This window comes from Enhydra lutris, unplaced genomic scaffold (genome assembly GCF_002288905.1).
Source record: "Enhydra lutris kenyoni isolate GAN:26980312 unplaced genomic scaffold, ASM228890v2 scaffoldscaffold3, whole genome shotgun sequence".
Classification (NCBI taxonomy): domain Eukaryota; kingdom Metazoa; phylum Chordata; class Mammalia; order Carnivora; family Mustelidae; genus Enhydra; species Enhydra lutris.
Window position 1 is genome coordinate 84,380,498 of NW_019154087.1, and position 23,512 is coordinate 84,404,009.

Genomic DNA, 23,512 nt, shown 5'->3' on the forward strand with positions numbered 1-23,512 from the left:
AGAGAGAGTGTGTCCTTGAACCAAGTACCAGGTCATCAGGTCAATCTCAGAAACCGGTGTTCACCCTACTATTTCTTCTCAGAACCATTATGTGTATGTGGGGGGGTGGAGGTGGTCTGTCTCCTCCAGAGCATGCTTTTGGCAAGGATGAAATCCTAGCTCTTACTAATTATGTGGACCTGACAGAGTCACTGGATGGTTTGAGCCTAAGCCTCCCCACATGTAAAACAGGATTAGCTACTTATTTTGCTTACCATAATACTCTCTAGTTCCATCCAACTCAGTGCAAGTGGCAAGATTTCATTCTTTTTTATGGTTGAGTAATATTCCATTATATATATGATTATATATGTGTGTGTGTGTGTATATACACACACACACACACACACCACATCTTCTTTATCCATTTATTTGGCTGTTTCCATAGTTTAGCTATTGTAAACATTCTTCCTATAAACATTGGGGTGGGTGTATCCCCTGGAATTCATATTTTTTATTCTTTGGGTAAATACCTTCTAGTGTGATTGCTGGATCAGGACAGTTCTATTTTTAAGTTTTTAAGAAACCTCCACACTGTTTTCCAGAGTGGCTGCCCCACTTTGCATTCCCACCAACAGGGCATGAAGGTTTCCCCACATCCTTGCCAACACCTGTTGTTTCTTGTGCTGTTGATTTTAGTCATCCTGACAGGTGTGAGGTGGTATCTCATCGTAGTTTTGACTTACATTTCCCAAATGATGAGTGAAATGTTGAGCATCTTTTCATGTGTCTGTTAGCTAGCTGTATGTCTTCTTCGGAAAAAAATGTCTATTCATTTCTTCTGCCTTTTTAAAACTGGATTATTCGTTTTTTGGGTGTCGAGCTTTATAAGTTCTTCATATATTTCGGATACTGACCCTTTATCAGATATGTCATTTGCAAATATCTTCTCTCATTCTCTAAGTTGCCTGTTAGTTTTGTTGATTATTTCCATCACTGTGAAGAAGCTTTTTATCTCGATGAAGTCCAAATAGTTCATTTTTGCTTTTGTTTCCCTTGCCTCAGGAGACATACCTAGTAACAAGTTGCTATGACTGATGTCAAAGACGTTACTGCTGTGTTCTCTTCTGGGATTTTAATGGTTGAATCACTAAATTGTACACCTGAAACATACTACACTGCATGTTAACTAGAATTTAAATAAAAACTTTAAAAAACCAACACGGATAGCTAGTGGTAAAATTGTAAAATGCCCAGAGTTGAGTGAAAATGCCTAGGTTTTCGAGCATTATTTTTCATAATCCTTGGGGGCACAAGGAAAGATAACCGCGGTGTCGCAACACATTGCGACAGACCAGCGGCGAATGGCGGTAACCAAGCCACAACCCCCGTTACTTCTGTAATACCACTGTCACTTTCCGCACTCCCCCACCGCTCCGCACTCCACGCCACTCATCCCGGCTCAGGCCCCGCCCCCAGAGCCGCGCTCCACCCGCCCCCTCCCGGCGTGCGCGCTCCCTGCGCCGGCGGTGACGCGCACGGGCCGGCGCCGGGGCGGCGGCGCGGCTCCCGGAAAGGAGCGGAGCTTCTGGGAAGCCGGTACCGTGTCGCCGCTGCCACCACCGCGCTGCGGTGGCCGGGATGCCCTCCGCTCACAGTTTCCCGCTGCCCGGAGCGCCGGACGCCGAATGGGGTGCTGCCGAGCAGGTGAGGCGGCCTTACAGGCGCGGACGAGAGGAGGGCGGGGAAGCGGCCGGCAGAGCTGGGATGGTTGAAGTGTGGGGCCCGGCGGGGCGACGAGGGCCGCGGACGCACCCGTGTCCGGGGAGCCCTCCCTGCGCCTGCTGGCGGTCACCCCGGCGTCCGCGCCGCCCCCCGCCGCCCGCTCACAGTTTCCCGCTGCCCGGAGCGCCGGACGCCGAATGGGGTGCTGCCGAGCAGGTGAGGCGGCCTTACAGGCGCGGACGAGAGGAGGGCGGGGAAGCGGCCGGCAGAGCTGGGATGGTTGAAGTGTGGGGCCCGGCGGGGCGACGAGGGCCGCGGACGCACCCGTGTCCGGGGAGCCCTCCCTGCGCCTGCTGGCGGTCACCCCGGCGTCCGCGCCGCCCCCCGCCGCCCGGGGCCGCGCGGCCACATCCGGGCGCCCGGGCGGTCAGCCCCCGTGACCCCGGGTGGCAGGTGCTCTCCCCCAGCCCCTGGCGAGAGAAACTGGCCTGGTGCTGTCGCGCCTGCTCCAGTGACCACGCTGGATTTTCCCTCTCTCACACGCAGTGTGGGCGGATCTGGCCCCCACTGGGGAGGACCTGGCCGCGGAGAGAGGATGCTGCACCGACTGACTGCTTCTTGCCTGCCGCCTTGTCCCTAACATTGTACTTTTCAGCCTTGGTTTTGCTTTGCTCTGCTTTTACTAAGTTTTATGCTTTAGACTGCTCCTTGGAAGGACGGAACTATTCGGGCAATAAAGTGATAGAGCAGTTTCTCGAACTTGAATAATGCGTGGACATCTTTTAAGGATACAGTTCTCTTTGTGTAGAATATGTCCCAGAACTTACACGTGTCCCCAGACCCTAGTTAGATGAGCACTAGTGCAGAGCATTTTCAGAGAGCATTTATCACTATTAGGGAAGAAAAGAGGTGCTTTACAGTTCTGGAACTTCAATGCTAGAAGATAAACTAGGAATTATTAAAGAATTCTAAATTAGAGATCCCTAGTTTGATTTCACAGGACAGCATTTAACCTGTCTTGCTTTGTGTAATGAAATTTTTCCAGCCTTGGAGGCTTAAAAGAATTCCATTCTTTGTGTTATTTTGTATTTGATATTATCTTGTCTTTGTGTTAGGTTTATTCAGTTTGACACATTAGCACAGTTTTAGAATGGGGTACATAAGTGGTTTACTGTTTACCTTAACATTGATCACTTGTGTCTGTTACATATTGTAATCTATGATTTACATTCTTCCAGGTATAGTAGGAAAGCCTGACCTCAACTTCTGTGTCTATAGTCTAGAAAGAAGGGGAAAAAAAGATGATCTAAGGATTTATATTCTGTACATATTTATTCAGCATGTTTATTTAAAATAAACTACACTTGGGGCACCTGGCTGACTCAGTCAATAGAGCATGTGACTCTTGATCTCGGGGTCAGCAGTTTAAGCCCCATGCTGGGCGCAAAACCTACTAAAATAAATAAAATAAAACAAACTACACTTGAATAAAGAGAAGATTCAGAATGTGGGAAAACATTAGAAAGTAAAACAAGTTAAATCTTGTCAAAGAAAAATATTGGACCAGTGCTTTGAAAGAAGTGTAATATTGACAGTAGGACATGCTGGGAGAAGTAATATTAGTAAAGGCCGGAGGCAAGAATTAGAAGAGTATATGTGGGCAACAAGAGACCCACCTCACTACAGCAGGGGAGATGTTATCTGGGGCTAAGGAGAGAAGTTGATAGAATTAGATGGGACCATTAGATGGATGTTAAGATTTCAGATGCCACACAGGAAAGTTGGTGTTGACCCATAGGCTCCAGAAGTTTCTTAAGCTGATGATATTTTGAAGGCAGCATTTTACACAGGTGTTTCTGAAGTGTGGCCTTCAGAGTAAAGGCAAAAGCTAGATGATCTGCCTAGAGTCTGTCTTGAGGTAGTGATGTCTGCTATGGGGATTTTAGATGTGTGAACTAACTGATACAGATGTGTGTTTGAAAAAGACTTGACAGGACCTAATGAATGATATAATATGTAGACACACAGATAAGTAGGATTCAAGGTTAAGAACCAGGTGACCCTGGTCAGCAGTGATATCCCTCTTAGGCCTAGAAAATTTGGAAGGTGGTCTTAGTTTCTGCCAAAAGATTGTGACCCCAGATTTGAACTAAAGAAGTTGTAGTAACAGGATGTCAGTAAGCTAGGATATGGAATAGGAACTTGAGGAAATTCCAGATTTCAGAAATTGCAGAGGTGATTTAAAATAGGGACCAGAATTTTGCAAATGAATAGTGAGAGGTAGGAAGAGGTTTAATTAGGACTTGTTATTGAAAAATAGAATTTTTTAAAATAAATATTGGAGAAAATGTAGATCATAAATGCAACTAGGTGCATTCTTCTCAAAACAAAGAATGAATTAGTTATTTTGATGTCTTTCCCCACAACCTAGTGAGACACAACATCCTGGACTCACTCTTCCAAGGCATTTGTTTCTTTTTCTTTTCCTTTTTAAGATTTATTTATGAGTGAGAGAGAGGGAGAGAAACACATGTGCTCGTGAATAGGGGAGGGGCAGAGCAAGAGAATCTCCAGCAGACCCCGCCAAACATGAAGCCCACTGCAGCATCCCGCCACCCATGAGATCATGACCTTAGCCCAAACCAAGACTTGGATACTCAAACTACTGAGCCACCCAGGTACCCTGACAGGGTTCACAAAAAGAACCCTGTTCTTTTTCTTGTTTTTTAAGATTTTGTTTTATTTATTTGACAGAGAACAGAAGCAGGGGGAGCAGCAGGGAGAGGGAGAAGCAGGATCCCCGCTGAGCAGGGATCCTGGGATCATAACTTGAACCAAAGGCAGATGCTTAACCAACTGAACCATCCGGGTTCCCCCCACCCCACAGTTGTTTCTTTACAAAGCTCTGCCTAAGTGTTTGTGGGCTCCTTTGATTGTTCAAGGTCCTCTTGTAATCCTGTGGTATTTATATCATTCTTTTCTTCATGTCATTTTACCTTTTCTTACTCAGAGGTCTAGCTCTCCCAGAGTCTGGTTTGTCTATGATTGTGTTTTCTTGTGATTTGAGAATATGCTAATGTCTGTTTCATTGTATGCTGCATTTTTCACCAGAAGAGCCCTTTCACTTTGCAATTGATTGATATTGTTTTCACTGTTTTCTTTAGGACTAACAGTGAGAAACTGACACATTTAACCATGACCCTATGGACTTCCCTCTACTAGAGAATGTTCAGCTAAGGAGGGCCTCCCCACTAGCTGAAATCATGAGTTTGTGCATCTCGCTGGTGGTAGGTCTAACACAGTTTAGGCCTTTTAAAAACATGGCAGTTTTATGTAACATTAGAGTTTGGCTTCCTAAACTATGGTGCCAAGATTTTTAGCCACAAATACAATTGGAGTTTACATTTTGAGATCAAATTACCATATTGCTGACTGCTGGGTAATAACTCAGTCATACTTTTTGTCCTAAATAAAAGTAATTACTTCAGCAGTTTATAAGCTGTCCTATTTTCTTCTATCTTTAAACACAGATTGTGTCACTTACAAAAATATCTAGTTATCCTTTTTGTTAAAATCCTCACGTATCTCAAAAAAAGTTCCAAGACAAACACTAGATTAAGTAACGTTTACCAAGTTTGCTATGATCATTCTAAACAGTGCAACTTCCTTGAAATGTGTTCTCTTTTCCCTTCTCCCACTGAAAGTGTACCTCGCACCCCCAAGAATCTTTTCCTGTTCCCCAGCCTTCATTGTGCTCTTCTCTGAACTGTCACAGCAGGAGTCCGGATAATTTAACATTGCCTTCTGTTATCTTCTTGATTATTTTATGGGTATTAGAATTTTCTCTGTAACCAGTCTGCACAGTCCTTGAAATCTGGAGTCAGGTTTGTTAATCCTCCGCGCCCTTCGTATTCCCTCCAAGTTCGCATCATTGAATCATTAAAGGTCTTTTTCCCCCCTAGTACCTTGACTTTAAGCTGTTAACTATAATGTTCTTTTCTTTTGTTCTTAGTTCAGCTATCACATAATTATCGATTTTTTAAAATGTTCAGATTCGAATTCCCATGTCATGGTTTTTAAGGTAGACTTTCTTGATACATCCAGAAGAGGATTTGATGCTGGAAACTGGAGCGATCGGTTGAAGGTTATTTGCTTATTTGGTTAATTTCTAATTATCCATGTGCATTTTTCTATTTCAGTGTTTCTCTTATTTATTTACAAGAACATTTTATATGTCAGGGATGTTTACCTCTTGTTATGTGTTTCAAGTAATTTTCCCAAGTCTTGTATTTGGGAAGGGATTTTCTTAAAAACATGCAGAAGTCTTAAACTCATATGGTCTGTTTTCTTGCATTTATGGATTGAGACATTGATGTCAATTGTAGAAAAAAACTTACTCATTCTGAGTTGGGTACATTTTCATCTTATATTTTTATGTGTATTTTTAACATTTAAAATTTCGAACCATTGGAATTCTCATAAAAGTTGTGATATAGTAATCTCACCATATTCAAATGCTAAAAGATAGCTGCTTTATAAAACCACATTAAAATTCATTTAAACAGCTCAGGAATTGACATTTTTTTTCTTTTTTGTGTAAACTTTTAAATCACAAATATTGTTTGTCCCAAGTTTTGGCCACATGGTATGATATGGTTACCATATTGAAACCTGAACGAATTAAAGTGATTTTTCCTGTTTTGTCAAGTAGGCATTATTGGTACTTTTTACTCTCATATCTGTGTGTGTGTATGTGTGTGTGTTTTATCCCCTCTACTGCATTGTAAATTATTTCAGGGCTGGGTCCATACCTGGTTCATCTTTACTTCTCCCACCCCTGCCATCCAGGAAGCAGACAACACTTGTGTGACAGGCACTGGTCACTGGGAAAACAGAAGAATAAGAGGCTGCCACTGCCAATGAGAGGCTTGCCATGTAATGAGAAAGCCAACCTCAAGTATACTACAGTAGCCCACTAATGTGTTGAGCAAATGCTCTGGGGATATGAGAACTGGGGATGCCTTCACAGAGGAAGCAGGCCTGACTTGTGTCGCAGGGAATGCATGGGAACACCAACAGACAGACCTGAAAGAGAGAGGCATTCTAAAAAGGCGGAGGAATGTGGGGCATTTCAGGGACTCGCTGCTTGTGTTTAGTATGGCTAAAGCAGAGGGTACATACCTGTCTAGTCTGTCAGGATAGGACTAGAAAGACAGGGGCAAGATCAGTGCTGTCTAATGCAGAAGCTGCATGTGCCTCTTGAGCACTTGAAATGTGGCCGTTGCAGCTCAGGAACCGCATTTTTCATCTTAATTACTGTAAATAGCCACACATGGCAATGGCTACCCTATTAAAAGGCACAAGACTAGACTGGGAGAGCCCTCCCTTACCATCCTAAGGAGTTAGGACTTCTTCCCAAGGGGGAGAGAAAAGAGGTGGAGAAGAAAATGGAGCAGCTGGGTGGCTCAGTTAAGCATCTGACTTTTGATTACAGCCCAAGTTATGATCTCAGAGTTGTGAGATCAAGCCCCACGTCTGCTAGTCCCTTTCCCTCTGCACCTCCCTTTGTTCATGCGTGCTCTCTCTTTCTCTCTCTCTCTTCCAAATAAATAAATAAAATCTTTTTAAAAAGGAAGGAAGGAAGGAAGAAAAAAAGTTTGGGAGGTGGGGAGGTGTCAGGATTCCCAGCTGTTTTGGAAAGATCACTCTAGTGTGTAAGTTCTTAACTGTTTATGGGTCCCAGCCAACTTTTTGACAGGCACTTTCCTGGGGTTTTTTGGTACTGGGAATGCAGCAGTCCGTCAAGCCAACAAAAATCCGGCCCGTTGTGGAACTTGACCCACGAGCAAGAGAAATGCAAACAAACGTGCACCCGCTATTTAGAGACAAGGATGAGAGTGGGGTTCTCAAGCTGGAATCTTAGCTTTTTTGTATATAATCATCTTCTGTTAGCTGCATGACCTTGGGCAAGTCGCGTAGCCTCTCTGCCTCTCCTGTAAAGTGTTATACAAATAGTGCCTACCTTGTGGGTCATTAAGAGGAATAAATTAATATTTGTAAGTAAGCAGGGCCTGGCACATAATAAACTCTATATAACTATTTAATAAATAAGTAAAAGCTAAGGGAAAAAATAAAAGAGGTGGGTGGAGAGGACAACTTGATAGATGGATTGGGTGATCAGGAAAGGCCTCCCTGAGAAAGTGACACTGAGTGACGACCTGGGGGCAGTGAGAAAGTGAGTCAGATGATTTCTAAGCAGAGGGAGCAGCATGTTCAGAGGCCAGGACGCCAGAATGGCTGGTGTGGAGTGAAAAGGGAGAGCAGACGATGAGATCAGAGGAGTGACAGGTGGCGAAGTCGTGTGGAGTCAGAGTAAAGCCTTCAGCACCTACTCTAAGAGCAGTGGGAGCCACTGGAGGTTCAAGCACGAGAGTAACGGGATCATAGGCCTGAGCAGGGATGGGGTGAGTGTCCACTTCTGCTGAAGAACCTGTGCCTAGAGGTCTTGGATGAAGGATTGGAGAGCCACTGGGTTGACACTACAGGGAGGAGACTAACTTGTTAGTCTGGGCAAGAGATGAGAAAAGGAACAGATTTTAGATGAAGTGAGGTTTAAAAAAGAAGGGGGAAAAATAAATAAATAAATAAATAAATGGTGGAATCTGCTAGAAACTGGCTGTGGAAGGTGAAGGAGAACAAGGGGTCAGGCCTGACTCCCTTGCTTCTGGTTTAAGCAGCTTGGAGGAATTGAGACTGCAACTGCAGGGCGGGGCATGTTAAGGGAGAAGGGAGTGAGGATTGCGGCACGAGCGTGGGTTTTAGAACTGTTTTTCATGGGCAGGTGCTGTGTGCAGCTGGAGGTATCAGTAAGTGCGTGGAGATCTCTCTAGCTGTAGCTCGGAAGAGAAGCTGGGGATGGAAAAAGAAGTTTTTGAGCGGTCTGCAGACTGAAGCCGTCATTGAGGTTGAGCAGGAGCAGAGCTCAGAGCTGGGGGAGAACGGAGCCAAGCCAGGAAGAAATCCAGGACACAGCAAAGCAGCCAGGCCTTTAGGAAGGAGACCTGGGAAGTGTCCTGAGAAGTTGCTGCTCAAGGGCTAGGAAGCCGGAAAGGGGAGATGGCTGTCTTGAGAAGCCTGAAAGAGATAAAGCCACAAAACCAAGGAATGGATCCAGTAGGTCAGAAGGAGGTCCTGGCTGCCAGCCCCTGCTAGCCCTTGTTTTCTCTGCGAGTTGGAGCCTAGGGGCTGGAGGAGTACCAGGCCGGGGGAAGCACCAGATCAGATTAGGAGCGTGGGACCTTGTGTGGTACCTTGTGCATAAGCTGATCTCTCTTCTAGGAGTCCCTGTTTCAGATTCCTTTTCAGTGAAGCGTTCTACCTACCACCTACTGCCTGGCACCACCCTGAGTCTTCCTTAATTCAGTACCTATTTGATGAGCTGGTATTTTGGGGTCACTGATTGGCTTTTAGGTAGAGAACACTAACTAGTGCCAGACTGTTGCCGTCTCTTGATTTAGGCCTACATCCCTGACAGCATGAAATTGACTTAGAAGTAGGGTGCTCAGAATAGGCCCTTCCAACAGCTTCAGAGCAAGGTTCGTGTACCAGATTATGTGTGGTTGGATTTAAACCCATACTTGTAAAAGAACATAGATGTCTTCTTGGATTGTGCCATCTTTGTGACTTTTCTCACTTTCTGGAACAGGAGGTCTCTAACTCTGGGAGGACCCCTTTATTTCTGTAATGGTGTGTGAGGACTGACTCCTAGAACATCACCTGGCCTCGGACCCGTCAGCATGGGGAGGTAAGTGATGGCATCTCATCGCCAGTACTTGTAAAACCTGAGCCTCTGGTGCCACAGAGACAGATCTTGAAAGGAAAAAAAACAAAAACAAAAAACTAAATTGCAAGTGAGAAGTTATGCTACACTTCTGTTTCACAGCTCTGTTCTTCCAGGCTGCCCTGGGGCGCCTGTTATAGAGAGTGGTCATGCCAGGTGGTTTCTGCAGGGGTTGGGGTAGCTTACTGTGAAGGGCAGGTGTGTTGGAATCTGTGAGGGGTTGTACTAAGCATGGGATAACTGTCCGGAAGCCTCGGAGGAGTGGGCAGGGGATGGCGCACTCTGTGGAGTGGCCCAAGGACCCACATGGAGACTGGACACTGCAGGTGGAGCACCATTGGGTTAGCAGGATGGCTCCCCCTTCTGCGACTTATTTTAGTCTAGGAAGCACCCCTAAAGGGAAGAGTATAGAAATTAACCACAAAACATTTATGCTAAAAGTAGCAAGCTTTTCTTCAGCCTAATAATAATCACTCATTCCCGACATACACAGAGAAGAAAAGTGTTTATTTGCAAAAATGGTTCAGAAATAATTTTGAAAACACAGGACATACAAAACTCATTTATTGACTGTATTATGCAGATATTGTTAAAGATATTGTTTTTTTCTCCCATTTTGTCACTCAGTCATCAGGAAGAAATTTGCCTTGGGATTCAGTGTTAAGAAAATCTTCCTCCTCCTGATCTGTTTATATGTTTCTAATCTAATGGACAAGGTTTTGGCCCCTACATGCATTTCCTTGTTCTGAATTGTTTTTTGGTTTCATTATCCTTAAACCTGCGTTCATTGTAGATTTCTATATTTATGGTATTGAACTTCTACTTGTCTCTGATTTTTATGTTTGTTTTTGAAACAAAGCAGGGAACAAATAATCTACACAATATTGTCAAGAAAAGTGGAAAAACACAGAAATGTGATTACCATCAGGGTGTAATTTTCATTCATGTAGTTTTATAATAATGAGTAAAATAGCAAAATAGCAACAGGGAAGGTGCTGGTGTACAGATACCTCCCAGAGGGAAAACGGGTGGCTTGATCCAAATGTTAACCTTGAGATCAGTTTAGGTAAGGTGAGACCTCTTTGGAGCAGATTGCTTTAAAATCTGGTTGTTGGTTGTTTTTTGTTTTTTGTTTTTTTTTTAATTTTAGGATCGGCATCTCCTGTCTTTTTCCTGCTTCCTGGCATTTTAGCATCTCTCCAGTGGGGTGTCCTCGAATTCTGAATACCAATTTACGCCAGATTATTGTTATTAGCGTCCTAGCTGCCGCTGTTTCACTTTTATACTTTTCTGTTGTTATAATCCGAAATAAGTATGGGCGACTATCCAGAGACAAGAAGTTTCACAGGTAAGAGAAGAAAACATTTCTAGACGGGATGCTTCATGTTACAGCTTCGGGACTTTGGGGATTAGGTTGGAATTGAAGGAGCATGTGGCTGCAGGAAACAGAATCTGTAGAGAATACAGTGTGGCAGGAAAAATTAAACCGTCGGAAGCTGTTTAATCATTAACCACCAAATCCACATAGTAAGAGGATTTAAACATAAGCTTCTCCTGTGATATCTTCTAAGCTGATTTTTCAGTTAATGTCAATAGTTTGGGAATAGTTTTGGTTCTCAGAACTTGTTTGAACTTCTTAAAAGGAGTAATGACTGTGTATCTGGTTTAGATTATCTTTATCACTATCACTGGGTTCTGTTTTGACTCTTTAATCATTTGGCCCCTTGTAAAAATGCGATTATGGATCAGCTCAGAATTCATGGACTTGGTGTTTGTTTATTGCATTTGTTGTGTGCGGATTCAGGATGATAGTCTCTGTTTCAGTAAAAGCATATGTTCATTTTTCTGAACAAGGTACTTGGCACGAGTTACTGACATTGAAGCTACAGACACCAATAACCCCAATGTGAACTACGGTATCGTGGTGGACTGTGGTAGCAGTGGGTCTCGCATATTCGTCTATTGCTGGCCAAGGCACAATGGCAATCCTCATGATCTGTTGGATATCAGACAAATGAGGGATAAAAACCGAAAGCCAGTGGTTATGAAAATAAAACCCGGTATGTAAAAGATAAATATCTGATTGGTAACCAGGTTCTGTCCTTTATTCTCTGTGAGGTCTTTCATGTCCTTCTCTCCTCTCCCCATTAAGTCATCACCCTTGTTCAGAGCTCACGCCAGGACCTGATTGTTTCACTTTCTTTCCCCTCTTCTGTCTATCTCACATGAGGCGACTACTCCTTGATAAAATATACAAAACCATGTCTTTCTCGTGTCTCCTGCAGCATTTATCACAGTGCCTTACTCATGTGTCTACTCAGGTGTTTGCTAGTTGACATTAATTATGGAGGGATTTTTTTTTCTATTTGGCGGCCATCGCTCACTGTCCCTGAAAACAGGGTAATTTCAGATAACTCATGGATATCTGTAGTCTAATACATGGTACATATTTCTCTTTTTTCCCCTCATTTTTAAAAAGTGCCCCAATGAATTTCTTTTTTTTTTTTTTTAAGATTATATTTTATTTATTTATTTATTTATTTATTTATTTATTTATTAGAGAGAGGAGAGCTTGTGCTAGTGCAGGTGGGGGTAGGGGCAAAGGGCAAGAGAGAATCTCAAGCAGACCCTGTGCTGAGTGCAGAGGAGCCCTGAGATCATGACCTGAGCCCAAACCAAGAGTCATACGCTTAACCGACTAACCCAGGTGCCCCAGTGCCACCCCCCAATGTATTTCTGATCATCTAGATTATTTAGTAAGAGTGACTGTAGAACTTAGAAGAGCCAATGTTGTTATGTCCAGTTTTTAAAGATATCACAGTTTCTAAGTCAGTGTGTTGTGTAAAAATTGGGATTTGCCTTTTCCATTAGATAATTTAAATCCGTCATTCTCAACTTTTTTCTGTATGTACAGTTTCCATGGGCATTGCCCTTCTATCAGAAGTATTAGGAATGAAAGGTGTCCAGGAGTACCTTGCAATAAAATGCAATAGGCATTTTATATCTTGATAGTTGATAATCACTGATTTAAACAGTGCACCACAGGGGTTCTTGGCTGGCTTATTTGGAAGAGCATGTGACTCTTGATCTCAGCTCACCCCACGTTGGATGTAGAGATTACTAAAACAATAAAATAAACTTAAAAAAATAAAACACTGGACCACAGATCTTAATAGAGATTCAGCACTTTTATTTCATCTTGCTAGTGTGTTAAATAGTAAAATATTAAACCCAAATAATCCCAGGAATTTATCTTGTAAAATATTAGAGAATGTTGATAAAAAATAATTAGCTTAGCTTATTCTCTCCTATTTCAAATACGTAAATGTAAAGGAAGTTCAGTTTTAATGATAAAATACCTTTCCTCATAAATGACATTGACTCATAAATTGACTCAAATGACATTCCTCGTAATGGCATTGACTGTGGGTTCTTTGACTCCCCTGCCATTCTTCATTGAATAATTTAGGCCCCACTTCCTTCTTCAGGCAACCCTTAACAAGGTGATTGTTCTTTGATATTTTGGCATCTGGGCACCAGCATATTGCCCCAAAATCCAAAACCTCTACCTTGTTTCTTAGATTAAAGGGAGGGAATTTAATCAGAGTCTCTCATATAAGCATTATTTTAATATCAAAGTAAATTTCCATGAGTAATGATCATTTTTTTCTCTAACTCTTAATGAATGATTGTGAATTTTTAGTTTTCTGTTATTCCATTCCTTGAATTTTGATGTATTCCTAATCTAGAAACATTTTCAGGGTTAAAGTAATATTGATCAAATAAAAAATTCACCAGAAGATTGAAAAATAAAGCTCTATAAAGCACATTGCATTTCATCTAGCTTCACATATCAGGTTCCATCAGTGATCAAACTGCTCACCTGAAATAAGATAAAACCTGTCATGCCTTGCAGTTGTCCTTTGGGACATCATAGGCTTAACTGTTTTTTTCTGATGCTACAGAAAGTATTTGAAGTAGAAATTCAAGTACCTTTTAATAGCTCTTCTTGGTCCTGAAGCAGGGACTCTCATGTATAGCATTTCAGCAAAGCTCTAGAAATTTCCTTACTTAATAGATTCTGGATCAGTTGGGGCTTGGTGTCTGTTGAAACAGCATTGTAGGTAGAGTTAAAAAAAAAAAAAAAAGATCTATTAGTCTGTTTTCTGCTGACTGCTCTGACAAATCACTTAAATCTTTCTGGATCCAGAGTTTCCTAATCTGTGAAATGAGAAATTTGGGGACTTTTAAAATTTGAAGTCAGGAAGATACTCTTTGCATAGGGAATGATCAAGGGATCGCCAAGACTGGAGCGGAGCCTGTTTCGCATCAGGCTGCCAGAAGAGATGAGGAGAAATGAAATAATGTGAAAGGAACCAGGGAGATGTGATCAGGGACACCCAGAACACATATTGGGGGAGGGAGAGGGATTTATCCAGAATCCTGGCTTGGGCTGCTGGCTTTCTAGTGATGGTGGTCACTGGGGTAGGTAACAAGCAGTAGGAGCAGATTCGTAGTGGAAGTTCGATTCAGGTTTGTATATGTGTGTGTGTTGAGTTTAGGGTCTGTAAGGACCAGCATCTGGCCATGTCTAGGGGACAGTTCCCTCATGCTGATCTGGAGGTTGGGAACATGATCTGGTGGCTACTGGTGAGATTTGGAGAACTGAGACACGAAGGTGATGGTGGTAGCCAAAGGAGTGAGTGAGCTTGCCTGAACAAAGTGGAAACATGTTCTGGAGGGCAGGCTCATGAGCTCATGTGCTGTCGATCCCAGTGTCTGACACATAGTAGTTGCGCAATCAGGTCTCAGTTTCTTGGAGACTGAGAAGAGAGGGTAAGACTGAACATTTAGTACCACCACCACATAAGGAAGAGAGGCTGTGAAGGTTGTTGCTAGAGGGATAGGGAAAAACTAGGGGAGTGTGGTGTAGAGCCAGAATTTCTCTCAAATATGCCCCGTTGAAGAAACATAACATATTAATTAACTATCTACTTGTTAACAGAAGTGCTCTTTTTTCTGTAGGCATTTCCGAATTTGCTACCTCTCCAGAGAAAGTCAGTGATTATATTTCTCCACTCTTGAACTTTGCTGCAGAGCATGTACCACGGGCAAAACACAAAGAGACGCCTCTCTACATCCTCTGCACAGCTGGAATGAGAATTCTTCCTGAAAGGTGATCCTCCACATGGGGCCAGGGCAGGCCAGGCCCTGAGGGTGGGGGAGGTGGGGGACGGGGGAGAGAGCGGGGTGGGCCATGGTGGTGGTGTATTCCCCACCTCCCCTCCTGTCCCTTTTCCTTCCCTTCCTCTTCGTTCATTATCATCACCAAAAGAAAGACAGTAAAAATTCTTTGTTCAAATTTGGAATAGAGCCTGAACTATTCCCTTAGCCAGAATGCACCAAAAATCTTCTCATGTATTTGATTATAATTATAAATAGTGAACTATAAACAGTAAACCGTAACCTATAAAGTGGTCATATAAAAAAAACCCTGATTTTCTATGTTATTAATTTAAGGATTATAGTTGTAGTTTCATATCTGGGAATTGCAGAATTCACACAACTCACGAGATTTCTTCCTAAAATAGTTTTAGTCAGTGAATTACTTCGGCTTTAAAATTTACTGTTTTTGTACAGGATATACCAGAGCCATAGTTTTTGTTTTGTTGTGTTTTTTTTTCTCTTTTTAAAACAGAGAAATGTAGGCTCCATTTTGATGTGTCAATTTTGGGGTTGTCTTCCAGCCAGCAGAAAGCCATCCTGGAGGACCTCCTGACTGATATCCCCGTGCACTTTGACTTCTTGTTTTCTGACTCTCACGCAGAAGTGATTTCAGGGAAACAAGAAGGTTGGTATATTGGTCTTCAACTTGAAATTTGGGAAGTTATTCCTTTAAATCCTCCCATTTTTTTTTCCAGTGTACGCGTTATTAAATTACTTTTACTATCTTAAAATTTAGGAAATCATAGCTTGAAATATTTTTTTTTAAGATTTTATTTATTTATTTGACAGAGAGAGATCACAAGTAGATGGAGAGGCAGGCAGAGAGAGAGAGAGAGAGAGAGGGAAGCAGGCTCCCTGCTGAGCAGAGAGTCCGATGCGGGACTCGATCCCAGGACCCTGAGATCATGACCTGAGCCGAAGGCAGCGGCTTAACCCACTGAGCCACCCAGGCGCCCCGAAATATTATTTTTAAATGGCAAAGTTAGTTTGTTATTTGAGTGGCCTTTATTCTCCAAACATTAAGCCGTTAAAAAAATAACTTAGTTTATCTTTACCACATTTAGGAAACATACATTGGATTCATTTGGATAGGAAAGGTTCGTGTTCCTTGTCTAAGGTATACACCTTTTTGTAATTATGATAATTACTGCATTATTGGCGCCTTCTGTCAACTTATTTGCTACAAAGGGGAATTCTTGACTTTGATACACTGAGAAAATATTAGTTCTGCTTTCAAGTAAATGATTCTACTTGAGAATGAAGTAACAAATCAGTGGGATATTATTTGGAGACTAGTTTGCTAGAAATGAAGACCAAAAGCACCTATTTCAAAATCATCTAACATTTGGGCAAATACCTCCTCTGGGAAGGACATTGTAGAAAATACAAACTGGGTGAAATTCAAATACTGCCATTGAGCTGTTCACAGACGAGTGAGGTACGCAGTTAGCTGCCACATGAGATAGAGTGCTAGGTGCCATAAGGAAGGTAAGCAGGAAGTACTGTGGGAGTTTGCAAAAGGGAGTTTTGCTTTGTTTTTTCCTTGCTAGGGACATCGTAGAGCAAGTGACAGTTTAAACTGTGGGATAGCTAGCCATAAGCGTGCCAGAGCCTGTTGAGGGTAGGGCTCTGAGAGAAGGATAGGAAGTACATTCCAAGCAGAAGAAATGATCTGAGTCAGCATAGGTTAGAAAAGCTGCACAGTGGACAGAGGAACAAAAATAGTTTGAGTGGCATATAGCCCTTTTGAAAAGTGGTAGTAAGATGAAAAGTTGGACAGGTCTTGGTGATGTCTGTGTTGTGGCAGCGTGAGTTGTTCCTTTTTTCCCTCCCTTTTGATTTAAAACTAATCAGACATCTATAACCCAGAGAAAGCAGCTCTGCTTAGGACACTCAGCACATCCACCCATCTGAAAATGGGTGGCTTGAACCTCAGAGGAGGCCATGGAGCCAGGCAAGTGGCGGCAGGGAACCCTCACGATTTTTCTAGCAGAAGAGGCAGAGGGTGAAGGTGGTGAGTTAGGGGTTTACCCGACAGTGCGTGCCAGCTGATCTCTCTGAGCAGAGATCGAAGTGACTGAGAGGAGGGAAAGGAAAAGGGAAGAAGGCTCAGAGAACTGAAGGAATGTGTTTCCTGCTCTCTGCCCCAGGGTTCTGGCAAGAGGATCACCCATGGACCTCTGGATCCCCCACCCCCACTTAAGGATCCCCTACCAGGCTGTGGTAGCCCCAAGTACTAAACACAGTTCCACGAACTCTGCGGTCATCCTTTTTTTCTTTTTTTTAAATTACCGACCTTGTTAGAACCAAAGTAAATTGTTAGAACCAAAGTAAAAAAAGCCTTCCCTAATAAGAAAGGTGTCCATGACTTGAAATGCAGCAGAAAGAGTACTTTTTATCAAACACTGAAAAATCATCTTAATATGGTATCACAAAAAGAACATGGCAGTTTTCCAGTAATTGAGCCCAAAGACATGGAATATTTAAATCTAACTGATAAAGAATTTAAAATACTATTATAAAGAAATTCAGTGAGCTAATACAGTGATCTCCAGAATAAAATTAATGGAAAGAAGAAAAGATTAAACTTCTAAAAAACCAAACATTCTGGAGCTGAGGAAGTCAATACATGAGATGAGGAATGCACTAGAATGCATTGGAAATAGAGCAGATGGAGGAGAGAATAAGCAAGCTTGAAGATAGGAATATAAAAATGGTTCCCCTAAAAGAGGAACAAAAACTAAGGTTTTTAAAAAGTGAAGAAACCCTGTGAAAACTATCAGACTCCTTTAGCAGAACCAACATAAGATTAGAGGGTATCCCAAAAGGAGAAGAGAGCATATTTAAAGAGGTAATAGAGAACTTCCCAAAACCAGGGAAGGAATTGGGCTCTTTCTGGTCTGTGAAGCTAACAGACCACTTTATTTATCTCAGTGCAAAAAGACCGTCTCTGAGACACATTACATTAAAACTGTCAAAAGTCGGTGATAAATTATTTTGAAGGAATCTAGGGGGAAAAAGACAGTAACCCACAAAAGAAGTTCTGTCAATATCAGCATATTTTTCAGTGGAAGCTCTACAGGCCAGGAGAGAGTGGAATGACACTTTAAAGTATTAAAAAATACAAATTGCCAGCTGAGAATACTCTGTCTGACAAAGTTATCCTTGGATATAAAGGTGAAATAAAGGCTTTCCCAGACAAACAGAAGCTAAGGGAGTTCACCACCCCCAAACAACTTAACGAGAAATGTTGAAAGGAGCTTTTCAAGCTGGAATGAAAAGAGGAAGGCACACAAAATCTGATTAAGGTGATAAATAGAAAAACTAACGTTTTTAGAATAGTATATTAAACAAGTACAAAGGTTAAAGGAAAAAGAGCATTAAAAGTAAACATAGCTACTATAACTTGGTCACAACATCACAACATGAAAAGATAACTGGTGACATCAAAAATATAAAAGGGGAAGAGTAAAAGGGGATAGAAACTTTATAGGTGAACAAAGATAAATTGCTATCAGTAGAAAAACGACTTCTACCTATGAGATATTTTATGTAAACCACAAAGCAAACATCAGAGCAGAGAGACACAAAACATTAAAAAAAGAGGGACACTAAGCAAACTGTGGAAACCTTGGAGGACCACAAACTTACAAGGGTAAAGGAAGGAAGGGTAAAGAAGGAAGAAAACAAGGGAGAGACGAAATAACCAGAAGGCAATACATAAAATGGCAGTAGTAAATCCTTACAGATCAGTAATCACTCTAAATGTAAACAGATCGAATTTACCTATCAAAAGTCACAGAATGTCTGGATAGATTTAAAAAAATAAGACCCAACTATATGCTACCTATAGGAGACTCGTTTCAGCTCTAAGACACAGATAGACTTTTCCAAGCAATTGGAAACCAAAAGAAGGCAGGCATAGCCATATACATATCAGACAAAATAGACTGGAAAGCTAGAAGGGTAATGAGATAAAGCAGGTCATTTTACAGGCCAGTACTTCAAGAAGAACATAAGTATATATGCTCCCAACAGCAAAACATTGAGATATATTAAGCAAATACTAACAGGTCTTAAAGGAGAAATAGAGAACAATACAGTAATAGCTGGGAACTTTGGAATCCCGCTATCACCAATGGATGAATCACCCAAACAGAAAATCAGCAAGGCAAAATATTGGAATTGAACTACATGTTAGCGCAAATGGACTTAACAGGTATATACAGGACATCCCAACCAATAGCAGCAGAATATACATCTTTTCAAGTCTACATGGAACATTCTCCAGGTTAGATCATATGAGAGATATAGAGGAAGTCTTAACAAGTTTAGGAAGATTGAAGTCATGGCAGCCATCATTTCTGAACACAATGGTATGAAACTAGAAATCAGTAAGAAGGTGAGAAAATCTACAAATATGTGGAAATGAAACAGCATACTTCTAAACCAGTAGGTCAAAGAAGAATTCAAAAGGAAATAAAAAATTATCTCAAAACAAATAAAAATGGAAATAGAACATAGCAAATATTGCAGAATGTAGCAAGAGCAGTTCTGAGGAGAAAATTTACCGCAATAGAAGCATATATTGAGAAATTAGATCTCAAATAAACAGGACAACATTACACCTCAAGTAACTAGAAGAACAAGTGAAGCCCAAAGTTAGCAGAAGGAAGGAAATAATAAAGAGCAAAGTGGAAATAAAATAATCATGTGATCATCTCAAAAAAGTATTGTAGAAAATGCACTTGACAAAATATAACATCTTTTCGTGATAAAAATTCTTTTTTAATTATTTTTTTAAAATTTATTTTCAGCGTAACAGTATTCATTGTTTTTGCACCACACCCAGTGCTCCATGCAATCCGTGCCCTCTCTAATACCCACCACCTAGTTCCCCCAACCTCCCACCCCCCGCCCATTCAGACCCCTCAGATTGTTTTTCAGAGTCCATAGTCTCTCATGGCTCACCTCCCCTTCCAATTTCCCTCAACTCCCTTCTCCTCTCTAACTCCCCTAGTCCTCCATGCTATTTGTTATGCTCCACAAATAAGTGAAAACATATGATAATTGACTCTCTCTGCTTGACTTATTTCACTCAGCATAATCTCTTCCAGTCGTGATAAAAATTCTTAACAGTGGGTATAGAAGAAACAACATAATAAAAACCATGTTTAACAAACTCGCAGCTAACATTAGACTCAATGGAGAGAAATTGAAAGCATTTCCTTTAAGATCGGGAATAAGACAAGGATACTTGCTCTCGTCACTCCTGTTCAATATGGTACTGGAAGTCTTAGCTAGAGTAACTAGGCAAGACAAAGAAAAGACATCCAGATTAGAAAGGAAAAAGTAAAACTGTCATTATCTACTGATAATATGATCTTATTTATAGAAAATCCTAAAGAGTCCATCAAAAAGCTGTCAGTCATTGAATTAATCAACAGTTTCTGTAAAGAGGCAAGATAGAAAACCAACATACAGAAATCAATTGCATCCCTTTACCCTAAGGATGAAGCATCTGAAAAAGAAATAAAACTATCTCATTCACAATTGTATCAAGTTTTTGATAAGAGTAAAATAAGAATAAACTTAAGCAAGGAAGTGGAAGATCTTTACAATAAAACCTGTAAGGCTTGACTGAAAGAAATGGAAGAAGACAAATTGAAAGACAACCCGTGTTCCTGGACCGGAAGAATTAATTTTGTTAAAATTGCCATACTAGTCAAAGCCATCTGCAGATTTTTTTTTAAAGCCTTTATTCATTTATTTGACAGAGATCACAAGTAGGCAGAGAGGCAGGCAGAGAGAGAAGAGGAAACAGGCTCCCCACTGAGCAGAGAGCCTGACTTGGGGCTTGATCCCAGGACACTGGGATCACGACCCAAGCCAAAGGCAGAGGCTTTAACCCACTGAGCCACCCAGGTGCCCCGCCATCTACAGATTTAATGCAGCCCCCACTGAAATACCAAAAGCATTTTTCACAGAAACAGAGGGAAGAATCCTAAAATTTGTGTGGATCACAAAAGACCCCTAATAGCCAAAACAATCCTGAGAAAAAAAGAACAAAGCTGGAGGTATCATGCTTCAATTTCAAACCATTCTACAAAGCAATGTTAATAGAAACAGCATGGTACTAGCATAAAAAAAATAGGACACATCAATCAATGGAACAGAATAGAGAACCCAGGATTAAATCCCAGCATATATTGCCAGCTAATACCCAGTGAGGGAGCCAAGAACACCCAGTGGGCAAAGGATAGTCTCTTCAACAAATGGTGTTGGGAAAACTGAGGAAACACACGCTAAACAATGAAATCAGACCCTTGTCTCACACCACTTGCAAAACCTAAAAAAAGGATCAGAGTTAAACATGAAACCTGATATCATAAACTCTTAGAAGAAAACATAGGGAGGAAGCTCATCGTATTCGTCATGGCAATGATTTTTTGGACATGACACCCAACAGCACAAATAACAAAAGCAAAAACCAACAGATAGGACTATATCAAACTCAAAAGCATCTACACAGTAAAACAAACAATTAACAAAGTGAAAAAACAACCTACAGAATAGGAGAAAATTTTTGTAAGCCATATATTGGCCAAGGGGTTAGTATCCAAAATATATAAAGATCTCATATGACTTATTAAAGACACAATTTGATTAAAATTAAGACAAATTAAGACACAATTTGATTAAAAACTAAACAGACATGGGGCGCCTGGGTGGCTCAGTCAGTTGAGCATCAGACTCTTGGTTTCAGCTCAGGTCATGATCTCAGGTCGTGATCTCAGAATGTGAGATGGAGCCCCACATCGGGCTCTGTGCTCAGCAGGGAGTCTGAAATTCTCCCTCTCCCTCTGCTCCTCCCCCCATGCTTGCTCACTTGCTCTCAAATAAATAAATCTTTACAACAAACAAACAAAAAAACCTAAAAAGACATTTTCCAAAAAGGACAGCAAAATGGCTAATGGCACATGAAAAGATGCTCAGCGTCACTCATCAAGGAGATGCAAAGCAAAACCACAGTGAGACTTTATCTCATACCGGTTAGAATGGCTGTCATGGAGAAGACAAGGTAGCAGGTGCTGGCAAGAATGTGGTGAAAAGGCCTTATATGTTGGAAGTGGGAGTGTAAATTGGCCCAGGTACTACAGAGAACAATGTGGAGCTTCCTCAAAAAATTGGTTAGGAATACCATACAATCCAGTAATTACATTTCCAGGTATATACCCAAAGAAAATGAAAACAGGATTTCAATAGAATGTCTGCACTCCCATGTTTATCACAGTGTTAGTTACAAAACCAAGATAGAGAAACAACCCAGGGGTCCATCAATGGATGAATGGTTAAAAAAGATGCAGTACATATACACAATGTAATATTATTCAGCCATGAGAAAGGAGGATATCCTGCCATTGGTAACAAGACGGATGGACCTTGAGCACATGATCCTAAGTGAGATAAGTCCAACGGAGAAGGACAGTACTGTTTGATGTCGCTTACTTGTGGAATCTGAAAAAGTCAAACCTATGAAAAAAATGGAATAAAATGGTGGTTACCAGGGAATGGGGGTTGAAAGATCGATGGTGTTTAAAGGTGCAAACTTGGAATGAGTAACAAGCCATAGAGTTCTAGTGGACAGTATAATGAGTATAGGCAGTAATACTGTATGTAACGTGGCAAGGGCAATCATATCACAGTGTATAGACCTATCAAAGTAATACAATGTACACCTTAAAGTTACACAATGTTACATGTCTGATTTATGCAAGAAAAACAAAAAGTTTTTATCCAAGAGGTCTTGGATTGTCAGTCTGTGGGGTTTGGCCTTTGTTCTGGAGGTCAGGCCAATTGCAGAGAATAGCATGGGTTGGAGTGGCGGAGGAGGACAGGAAGATTGACTGGGTCTCTGTAACAGCTTAAATCAAGGTGGAAATGAAGTGGGTAAAGAATGGATAGAGGAAATGTAGAAGGGGATCTAGGCTTGGCAACTGAGTGAAAGCAAGGGATGAAGGAACTGGAAGAGTCAGAGTTAATTTGTTTTTTCAGGTTTACAGTTGATAGGCTTAACTTCGTGAAGTAAAAACTCCATTATTTCAAGAGAGTTCCAAATGAAAGCTGGCATTGAGGGAATTCTATTTTTACCCATGTAAATGGTAAGAATTATACATTTTAAAGTTGAGAGTTCTTGGAAAGCCACTAGGAGAATACAAAATACATTATCAGGGTTGCTTTATTTCAGATAATGTGTTCACAGGTTGTTAGGGAGTAAAGTAAATGAGTTGTTTGTGCTAACTGCATGGATAAGAGTTATAAAAAGCATCTTAGAACTTTATCCTTCTTATCTTCCCCCTGTGAAATGTCTGTAGGTGTGTATGCTTGGATTGGCATTAATTTTGTCCTTGGACGATTCGAGCATATTGAGGATGGTAAGTATCAAGTTTCCAACCAACTTGTCTGACTGGAAATGAGGCTGTTCGGTCTAATCCCAAAGGATAAAAAGGGGGCTAAGTTTTGTTTTTTAAAGATTTTATTTACTTGAGGGTGCCTGGGTGGCTCAGTGGGTTAAAGCCTCTGCCTTCAGCTCAGGTCATGATCCCAGTGTCCTGGGATCGAGTCCCGCATCGGGCTCTCTGCTCAGTGGGGAGCCTACTTCCTCCTCTCTTTCTCTCTCTCTCTCTCTGCCTGACTCTCTGCCTACTTGTGATCTCTCTCTCTCTCTGTCAAATAGATAAA

At 41.4% G+C, this 23,512-nt stretch overlaps 1 protein-coding gene across 3 annotated transcripts in view; it reads left to right on the top strand.

The window, feature by feature from the left end:
- Positions 1 to 1,578: 1,578 nt before the first annotated feature.
- LOC111156836 (ectonucleoside triphosphate diphosphohydrolase 4) overlaps positions 1,579 to 23,512 on the top strand; it is a 33,573-nt gene continuing 11,639 nt past the window's right edge. Inside the window, exons 1-7 of one of the 3 annotated variants that reach the window (XM_022517951.1) lie at positions 1,579 to 1,686; positions 9,410 to 9,508; positions 10,695 to 10,892; positions 11,399 to 11,604; positions 14,570 to 14,720; positions 15,292 to 15,395; positions 23,146 to 23,205. In XM_022517951.1, the coding sequence (XP_022373659.1) occupies positions 9,501 to 9,508; positions 10,695 to 10,892; positions 11,399 to 11,604; positions 14,570 to 14,720; positions 15,292 to 15,395; positions 23,146 to 23,205 (727 nt within the window). In that variant the 5' untranslated portion in view covers positions 1,579 to 1,686; positions 9,410 to 9,500. Of the gene's footprint in view, positions 1,687 to 1,874; positions 1,921 to 4,359; positions 4,383 to 9,409; positions 9,509 to 10,694; positions 10,893 to 11,398; positions 11,605 to 14,569; positions 14,721 to 15,291; positions 15,396 to 23,145; positions 23,206 to 23,512 lie in introns of those variants that run through there. The other 2 variants (XM_022517938.1, XM_022517946.1) reach the window with 2 other exon arrangements.